Source organism: Chiloscyllium plagiosum, chromosome 7 (assembly GCF_004010195.1).
Source record: "Chiloscyllium plagiosum isolate BGI_BamShark_2017 chromosome 7, ASM401019v2, whole genome shotgun sequence".
NCBI classification, from domain to species: Eukaryota; Metazoa; Chordata; class Chondrichthyes; order Orectolobiformes; family Hemiscylliidae; genus Chiloscyllium; species Chiloscyllium plagiosum.
The window spans coordinates 40,601,276-40,611,254 of NC_057716.1; the positions used below are offsets into that span (position 1 = coordinate 40,601,276).

At 39.6% G+C, this 9,979-nt stretch overlaps 1 protein-coding gene across 4 annotated transcripts; it reads right to left on the reverse strand.

The window, feature by feature from the left end:
• Nucleotides 1-996: 996 nt before the first annotated feature.
• On the reverse strand, nt 997-9,056 carry neurod1 (neuronal differentiation 1). 4 transcript variants are annotated; one of them, XM_043693474.1, is made up of 3 exons: nt 8,957-9,056; nt 5,637-7,438; nt 997-3,516 (listed from the first exon to the last, which is right to left on the reverse strand). In XM_043693474.1, exon 3 carries the CDS (start codon nt 3,504-3,506, stop codon nt 2,430-2,432), a length of 1,077 nt encoding a protein of 358 aa, XP_043549409.1. In that variant the 5' UTR covers nt 3,507-3,516; nt 5,637-7,438; nt 8,957-9,056; the 3' UTR covers nt 997-2,429. The 4 variants fall into 4 exon arrangements, with proteins under 4 accessions (XP_043549409.1, XP_043549410.1, XP_043549408.1 ...); XM_043693475.1 differs by lacking the exon at nt 8,957-9,056 and having other exon boundaries at nt 5,637-5,727; nt 7,368-7,822; XM_043693473.1 differs by lacking the exons at nt 5,637-7,438; nt 8,957-9,056 and adding an exon at nt 5,021-5,113.
• Nucleotides 9,057-9,979: the final 923 nt, after the last annotated feature.

Here is a 9,979-nt window from a genome sequence, read left to right on the forward strand (position 1 = left end):
TTTCTTTAGTTAGGACTTGATGTTTTAAATGATTGATGTCTAAGTCTGTGTACACTTTGGTCTGATTCTTGGGAAAGGAAGCATTCTCAAGATGCTGATGCTGACATAATTTTCTAAAAAAGTTTTTTTAAAAAAGGATATATATTATTTTAGTGGGAGGTAATTAACCATGATCATTTACTGATTTTAAAAAATGCAAATATTTTCATTTTTAAAGAACTGTATACTCTAATCTAAGCTATTTACCTTTAAGATAAAAGTCAAATGAAAGTTGTCCACATATTCTCCATAGCATTTAAAGTAGAAGTACAGTTCAAAATGTAGCTTTGTGCATCATATATTTCAATATTGTAGTTATTAGCCTTCCACCATGAAACATAAAAACTTCTGGGTAGTTTGAAAATGTTGCTGATTTTAAAAAATGCTTTGGTGTAATTTTCAATCAAGTAATTAAGGCAAAATTAGAGAAGCTACTTCAAAATTACCCAAATAAATTCATATTCTGTGCATGTATAATAATGTAGATTTGTTCATAATATTATTTTCACTCTTATGTATTATTTTGTGGTTGCAGGAAAATACATTGATCCAAATTTATTTATGTCCTTCAAGGCTTTTCTATTAACTAGCTTAAGCCATATGTAATTTTTTTCATCGAGTAACTGACTGCAATGGTAGGAGGAAGAATGCCATGGATGATGGGAAATGTTATCAATACTACGTGAGTCATGAAATACATGTCATGTGAGTATTTTGTTTTAGTGTGGATGGACAAAGCTTTCTCAAATGAAGAGATGACTACTATAATGCTTCCCAAAGAAAGAAGACAATTGATGTACCAATTGGAATACGGTGGGCATTATAACATGGAGGATATAATATTCTTCAGTAGAGGAATAATTGATTATTTTAGATCAAGAAGGCTAAGAAGTTAAAGTCACGATTGTTACTGAAGGATTTGATCTATGGGATGAAAATAAATCAGACCATGGAAGTATATATTTGTTGTAATCAGTTTTTATTCTACAAATAATAAATTTTGCACCTTTCATGAGCTATCAAAATAAAACAATAATCCCATAGGAATTACATACACTAAGAAAAATCACATTTAATGAAAATGCAACATTTGACAAAGATGAGATTACTATTTCAATAAAAGACTGCATGAGTGTGATTCAATTCCCAATGCGTTGTGGCATTACATCATAAAATACAGGATTACAAACAAAATTACAGTACCAATTTATTTCAGTTGAACCAGCATTACACTTTAAACAGCACTTCATCTGGACTGCATTGTACATGCAATATCTATTGTTCTAATCACGGAATAAATGTGAGATTTTTAAGCTACTGCACTAATTAACTAATATATAGCCCAACATTAATAAGCCTGATTATAGCTGTAGCTTTTAACTCTCAGATAATGATAAGACGCTGTGTATGTGTGCGCGTGTGTATATCTACGTGTAATATGGGAAGTCAATTAGTTGATAAACGGAATAAATAATTCCTCCGCTGGTCTTAGAGTCGAGTTAACTTCGCTGTTCTAATAATGTTTGATGGAAATAGTTTAAAGGAAATAGATACAGTGCAAATGATTTGTGATAGTCAAGCAACCGTTATAAGAAACAGAAAATTGGTAATTGATAACATTATATACACATTTGTGCAACTATTATATTATTTTGATATGATCTACCAAAGTTAGGTTTTTTTTTAAATTTATTTTCGATTTGCATCCTGTTAGTCTGGTAGGTAAAATTTCAATACCAGGAAAACGTCTAAAGCGGGAAAATAATTTGTCAGGATTGTGCAACTTTGCGTGATTTTATAGGTAGGAAGTCCTAAGGCAACAGAATATTATTCTAAGCACTTTTCTGCTGGTTAAAAATTAAATTACTTTTGTATAAATTATAGATAATCCTACTCTTGATATAAAAAACAGTGATGGAGCTGCATGGTTAAAATAGGAAATCGACCTTATAAAAATTCATTAAAAATTCTGTACAAAATCACAACAAAATAATTCAGCATGGGAAAGGTAACAGTAGTAAAATGTTGGTTGAAAAATATATTTTTAAATTGGCCCATTATTAGTTTAAAAATTGCATAGATTCCTAATTATTGCTTGTGATTTTGTCATGTGGATCAGTAATTACCATTATGTGAATAGGTGCTACATCGACTTTCATGTAGCCCACAGAAAGAAGCGCTAGTAGAATATTGTACATAAGATAACGGGAAGTGTTTTCGTTCCCATTTCTCTTAAAGGCAGTAACAATAATAAATACAAGTACTAATTTAAGCGTGAAACATTTGCACTCCGCAGCAAGTAATACCGGTGTGCTGCTGTGTGTAAACAAGCTATTCACGAAGTACATTTAATTCGATTCGTTTACAATACATTGTTGCTGATTTCCATGTTAATCATGGAAAATGGCATTAAGCTGGGCACTCATAACTCGCTCGTGATGCGAGTGGGCGTCGTATGGCATAATGTTGTCTATGGGGATTTCACACCGAGGAGCAGCGGAAGAAAACATGGAGCTGTGTCCTTGGGGTCCGGCCAGCGTGGCTGCAGGGTAGTGCATGGTGAACGTATAGTTCTTCTCAAACTCTTGAGAAGGCTCTTGCTTGAAAGAGAAATTCCCATTGATGCTTAAAGGTGGGCTTAATGGTCCGTCAAAGGACGGACTAGTGCATTCAGTGAGAGTGCTTTCAAAAAAAGGTTCCAGGGCTCCAGCATAACTGTGCGGTTTAATGTGAAATATGTGGGAACTGTCCATTGTACCGTAGGGCGGACTTGGAAGACCAGGAGACTGGTATGTGTATGGATGAACGGAGAAGGAAGAACTGGCCGTTTGCATATGTGGCATGTCCTGGTTCTGCTCTGGAAGGAAAGTTCGCGGGTTTAACTGAAGGCAGCCAGCTACGAGATTAGTGGTGGGTTGGGATAAACCTTTACAGAGCGTCTGCACAAACGACACGAGATCTGGGCTTTTTCCAGAACGCAGAATCTCCGATAAAGCCCAGATATAGTTCTTAGCTAGTCTCAGAGTCTCGATCTTGGATAGTTTTTGGGTTTTCGAATAACAGGGCACGACTTTCCGCAGGCTATCCAATGCTGCATTCAGGCCATGCATGCGGTTTCTCTCTCTGGCATTAGCTTTCATTCTCCTCATTTTAAACCTCTCCAGTCTGGCTTTTGTCATTTTCTTTTTCTTGGGGCCCCGCCTTTTCGGTTTTTGATCTTCATTCTCGTCCACTTCATCCTCCTCCTCCTCATCATCATCATCTTCATCATCCTCCTCCTCATCATCATCATCCTCTCCCAGTTTATCAAGTTCTCCCGTTTCTACCTTGAATGTGAGACTCATGGACTCGTTTTCGTCGTCTTTTTTGTCGGCTTCATGCTCGTCCTGGGAACTGAGACAGTCATCCGTCCAACTGGGATTGCTTTGCGTTTCTGGCATCATGTTTTCTGTGTACGATTTTGTCATCGTCGAGATCCTAAACAATTAAAACACACAGAAAGTACATTATTCAGCAAAGTTCAAACCCGGCCCTACCAAGGGGTAGGATTTGAAGCAGATTATAAATTTAGCGTTACCACCGACAACTCAACTAAGTTAGAAAGTTTATTATTTTACCTCAGCGGCATTTGTCGCATGGATTATAATTCTAAAGCTAAACTGGGCCGTCTAATCATGGAAGATCCGCTGCATAATTGGCAAGATGTACATGAATTTAGAACAAAAAAAGAACACTGGCTCTAGTGTACAGTTTTATTGAGGGGAACGAAAACTTCAAATGCAGTTAATGAATTGAACAGATCGGGTAAAAGGTTCCAACATCTGTCCTTTTATAAGTGACACGTCCCACAGAATGTCAATACGAAAGACCTCATTAAAAAGTAAATCCATACGAGTAGAAATGAATTGTAAGGACTCTACTGCTTCTCCGTTTCGTTTCCTATCGTACGAGAATGAATTAATCCATTTCAGAAGTGATCATTCTGAATGTTTCTGTAATAAAGAAACGTGGGGATAAATGATATGCACCTTTGGCTACTGTAAACTATTATAGATGTAGAAGTAGTGCATAATTTCTGGACAGGGTGCTGAGTATTGATTTTCTCTGCTTCATGAAATGCAATCCTGTCTACTGTTCCTGGCTTTATAGACGAGCATAAGCAGATTATGCACAACAAAATGTGAGTGAAGGGTTTAATCGGTTCACATCTTTGGGCAACTGTTCTTTTCTAAGTAAAGAGTTCTAACTACTTTCTTAAAAAGGTTTCAATGGCAACAAAATTAAATTGGGTCCGATTCCCAGAAAAAAAGTGTCAGAACTCGCACACTATTCGTGGAAATTATTTGCAACTCCAAAAATTGCATTTACTATTTAAACCCTAAGTGTGTACGCAAGCGCAGTAATCCACAGGGATCAGGTGCAAAACTGTGTCTTTATTAAATATTCCCAATCCGCTGATTTTACTGGAGCAGCTTCGATGCCCAACTAAGTCCTGGTTGAAAATGTTACAGCTGGGGTATTGGGTGGGGAAGTGAAAAATAGGGACTCCTCGACTTCTATTCGGACACTCGCAATGCAACACTGTACAAAGCTTGCTGCTAGACTGCCCTGCCGTCTCCTGATACTGTAACAGGTACCATATGTTTCTTGCTTTCATGCCACTCTTCCTCGCCTTCCACCCAAATTAATAATTTATACAGCAGCATATTTTGCGCGAATTGTTGCAGCATTCCAATCCAGTGCCTGATTGCCCAGATATAGAGAGCAAATTACCCCGCTCGGCGACATAATTCATTTGTATATGACAAACTGAATTCAGCTAACTGAAAACAAAATGAAATGGAATAAGTTAAACCCCTTTCCTCGCCGTAACGAAAAAAAAGTGTTTGACAACGAAATGATTGCTGTTTCAAAAGAAGAAAGCGCACACACACACAAACACACACAGAGATGAAGGATGCTACATCATTAAAAGAAATACCTTTGTAAATATTGAGTCTAGAGTAGTCTCATAGCCTGAGCTATGTTACAGTAGCAGCTCCAATGTTCTTTGCGGACTGCCCGCTGGCAGCAGCCCCGCTGCCTTTTATACTGGGGGAAAGGTGCTGGGTTCCTGGAGCACGGGCCCGCCCGCCGCGGGGGCGGCGCGCCTGCGCAAAGCACGGCGGCCAACGCCGCCGCCACCGCCTCCGCCCTCGCGCCATATGGTTCTCAGGACGTCACGCGAACGAGCGGCGTCACGTGGGCCGCTATTTGTATTCCGCCGGCGCGTGCGCCCCCTTCCCCCCTTCCTCCCCTCCCCTTTGTGGCCATCTGTCGCCAGCAGAATCTGTGCGGAGCCGCTCGCGCCCACTCCCGGGGATCCACCCAAACAACACAGCCTGGGCAGGGAGGGAGGGAGGCTTGATTCCAAATCACATTGTCCTGCTATCGCCTTCTCCTTTACTCGCCGCGTCCCTGCCTCTCCTCGCCACCACACCCCACACCCCCACCACCAACCAACCAACCAAAACCCCCTTGCAAAAAATCTATGCAGCTGACACATCTAAAGATCAATCAACTTTGCCATTAGAATAGTTGAGAATGAAAAGGTGAACCTGGTGTCAACGGTCCTTGCTCGTCGCTGTTGTCCGCATTAACCCAGAGAATCACAAATCTGTTGGCGCGCACAGTTTGCCACATAGGTCCCTGACCATGACAGAAAGTGTAGATTTGATTATTTACCACGCGAACAGTGTCCAAAAGTTTTTATTTTCGATGGAGGATTGCATTAGTTGGCTTTGCAAAAGATAAATCAAGAGACCGGGTTCGGGGGCGAAGGGGAGATGTGTGTGAGGGTAGTGGAGGGGAGTGGGGAGATATTTTTGGAATAAAGTTTCTGGCTTTCGCCCTAATTGAGGCGGTTTTTTGCCGGCACGCGAGTCGCACGCACGCAAACAAAAGCCTTTTCACGGCTGGTCAAACAGATCTAACGTCCAAATATGCTCACTTCTGTCGAGATTTTAAATAATAATGCAAAGGTCGCCAAACTGACCGTTAGAGGGGAAAAAATGTGAAAAGGCACACTAAGCGATTGGGACAAAATACAATTGATTTTCTACCCATTATTATTCTAAGTACCAACTGTACAATGCAACCGTCATTCAAAGAAAAAGCGGTTCGGTTTTGCTTTCAAATTGACAATACATTATTTTAAAGAACCGGGCTGACTATGTTATTTGGGCTAAGAATCCGAAACTTATTTGGGTTTTTGTTTTTGAATATTTGCTGCTGATTAAGCGATCAAATAACATAAATGTTTCAATGTGTTTGTGTAACGTGATGCTCGCTCTTTTTTTCCACAGTGAACATTTTTGCAAAAGTGAATTTCGTACATGTTTACGCTATTGTCTCGCAGTTTTGTGTCGGTTTGCCATCGGACTGGAGTTCGTGAATGTGCCAACAATTGTGTTTGTGTTTTTGTTTTGCAATGAAACGCAGCTCCTGGCCCCAAAACTGATCTTCCTCCTAATACAGTATTTGTTTGTATTCTAGTAAAAATAAAAGGAAACGCATGGAGATTTCATAACAACTTTCCAGTCACTACGGGTCATCGCCTGTTTTACTTGAAATGGACAGGAATAATATTAAAGATCCAATTCAGTTGTCCACGGTGCAAAATCCATCCGATTTAAATCTCTTGGGTATGCGGCATTATCTTAATTAAGATAATTGATTCATATTGCACCTGCGAGAACGAAAAAATAGAATTTATCAAAAATGCTGGAAGCTATCGTCCATGAGAAAAATTGGCCCCAATTAAGAGCAATATCCCAGCAATTTAAGCCATTACTTTACTGCGTTTATGTTCTTCAGAGGTTGTGGCATTTGTTTGAAAATGTGAGGAAATTGTATTTTCATTATAAATGCTATATTTTAATTTTCCTTGGGTAATTGAATTCCCGGATTCTTTGGGCAGACTGTCCCTAGTCAGTGTACTCTCAACACAGATATTAGACGCCAGTTTCTAATATTAGCATCAGCCGGCCATCAAGGTAAACGAAATCTGCAGTGTATGTATTTTTAATCGGACTGAAGAAAACTCGTTTGAAGCTTTCAATTGGACTGCATTTGCTTGACTTAATGTCAGCATGGGGGTTTTGTTTACTCATTAACCATTTCTATTGAAGGTTTCTTTACGACTTACATTCTGCAAAGCCTACAACTTCCAGATTTAAAATAAAAGTAAACTTCCAGATTTCAAATATAACTCTAACTTCCAAACGAAACGCAGCAAGTTCCTTCGTTGCTGGGTTTTGCACAACCTGGTAACCGCTGAGTGTTTTTACCGGATAAAACGCAGCGTAAGCGCTACCAATCTTTTCCATTTCACACAGGCATCAGGAAGGATCTTCTGCACCTACAACAAAATTGAGGAAATATTTCATACTATCATGACATTTGTCAGTATTTAATGCGACAATGGCCTCGTGCTGAACTGGACAGACAAGTTAATAAGTAGGCAAAGGCGGCACACAGACTGACACGGATACAGAGACACAGGCACGCACACTGGTACGCATAAACACTTACACACACACTAGCACGCACACGAGAACATACACACAGAATCAAATTCATGGGTACACAGACGCAAGTACACACAGATACCCTGTCACACGGTCACACTCACATATACTGATGTCTACAGACACTTACAAATATACACACAGACTCATCCCCGTAGGTACACACAGATGAGCACACTTATGCATATTCAGTCACTCAGTGGTAAGCTTAGTCATTTATAAACACACATGGTACATAACTCGCATAGACTCAGCCCCACAGGCACAAACACGCACAGATATACAGGCAGACACCCACTGACTCAGAGGTACAGAGAAACACAGAGGCGCGCACATACACGCAGTCGGCATGCAGACACAGCAGCACAGTCACACATACATACAAGCCACACAGATGGGATCAAACTACAGCACCACAAACAGCTCCTGGTGTCCAGAGACAGGAGGCGGCGAGCACGTGACAATTTCCCTGTAACTTTAGAAGTTGGCGATATTTAACCCAGCACCTGGCAGCAGGTTTACCGCCCGATCGTGATTTAATATGGACCTGTTTTGTGTTGCTGCAATTTACTTTCAATTGGGTATCCAATCAATGGTCAGAGACAGAGATGCAATAACAAAATGGATACTCTAAAAAGTACCCGATGTCACATCTGGTGCTCCGACATTTAGGATTAGTCTTTTGAGTACGAGCAGAGGGATTTAGACAGTAATGTGACTCAGAAATCTGCGGAATATAGATACATAGGCATAGTATATGCATTTCAGCCGTGTTAGCCACTCGCTTCTCCTTACTTTAATAATGTGCTACTGCGGCTTAAATATTGAAAAATTTCAACCTGTTTATCGCGTTTTAACATTAAAAAAATTAACATTTTAACGATCGCGTCCAACATCTTTACGGTTGAATAGGTATTTGCATGGAACGAATGAGACTAAGCCATTTTACTGCACCCTTCTCCACTAATTGCTTATGCAAAAATGCAGATTTGTATTAATTAATTACTCTAGTGATTACTTCTTTGGTATTTTTCTGCAATAAATCATGCTGGAATAGAGAAGCGGACATGAGATTTTTTGGCACATCTTTCAATGAAAATTCAACGGAGGCGGCACTAAGCGGCACCAAGGTTTCTCTGAAAGCTCTGCTAAGACCATTTTTCACTGCAGGTGTAGACACCTGCTGCAGACACCTGTCACTGTGCAACTTTCTTCCTTTGCAGCACTGATTTTTTTTTTAAAAATCCGCATTTCTGACTGCGATTTTTGTGAAAAATAAACAACCCCCGGAGCCCAAAATAACAGGAACCAACAAAAATAAAACTAGAAGCGCTTTAAGCCGGACGTACGCGGACTAATGCACTTAAATCAATGCCTCGTTATCCTCTCCTGCTCAAAGTGACCGTTGTATTTTCGAGCTGCCATTTTATAACAATTTCAGAGCCCACATTACACTTTTGAAAAAATCATAAACGTGAGGTCTCGGCCGATTAAACGCCTCAACTACACGGAAAGTGGACATCTGCTAACTATTTAAAGTTGACAGTTTTACCTAATCTTGTTATTTTGTAATTAGGATTACAGTATTACTCATAAAAAATTCTTCAGATGATTAGAACACAAATGTGAGTGTCATGGTCTATTTCCAAAATATGTGGATTTAACGAGAAGTTTATACGGATTGCAATGCTGACTTTATTTTCTCTTTTAGATCTTCATGAAACAAGATACTTTCTGGAAGAAAATGAATAATAAAAATCCCATTTTATATATAATCCATGTTAAAGCCGCATTTACACCGCAGCTTCCTGCCTTTAACTTAAGTTATAGTCTGACAGAGCCCACATTACATCGCTTACCAACTGTTGGGTTTGAACTTAAGGATATTTACAACAGTAGATTTAGTTGCCTCCCAAATAGCGAAAAGTTAAATGTTTTGCACGCGAAGGATGTTCATTTAAATGCTCACAGCACGGGAATTAAGGCGAGATGGAATTTTATAATGTGGTCAGGGATTCGCTGGAGTGAAAGTCTCATATCGCTTAGATTTTGACAGGGCCATGAGTGTTAAACTCGGTTTGCAAAGCGATTTACTAAGGACCTATTTTGCTTAGTTTAACCTTACGAAGCACAGATTTTCTCCACCCCCACCTCCCAACCCCTTCTCTCATGAGATATCCCAATTCTCACTTGTGCTTAAAACTCTTTTCTAACCCGGACTGTTAACTTTTCAGCTGTTGGGACTTATTTATATGTTATATATTATATATAAAAAGGGTCCTCTGTGACTGGAACTCGTAATGAACAGGGACAACATTCAACCATCGTCAGAGCTGTTTTTGCAAGCGATACGTTTAAATTCAAACTGCAGG

Excerpts from the sequence above, each read along its gene's own strand:
- neurod1 (XM_043693472.1), bottom strand. The coding sequence starts at position 3,676 with ATGCGACAAATGCCGCTGAG. Across the intron at positions 3,517-3,656 it reads ATGCGACAAATGCCGCTGAG|GATCTCGACGATGACAAAAT; the intron begins GTAAAATAATAA and ends TTAATTGTTTAG.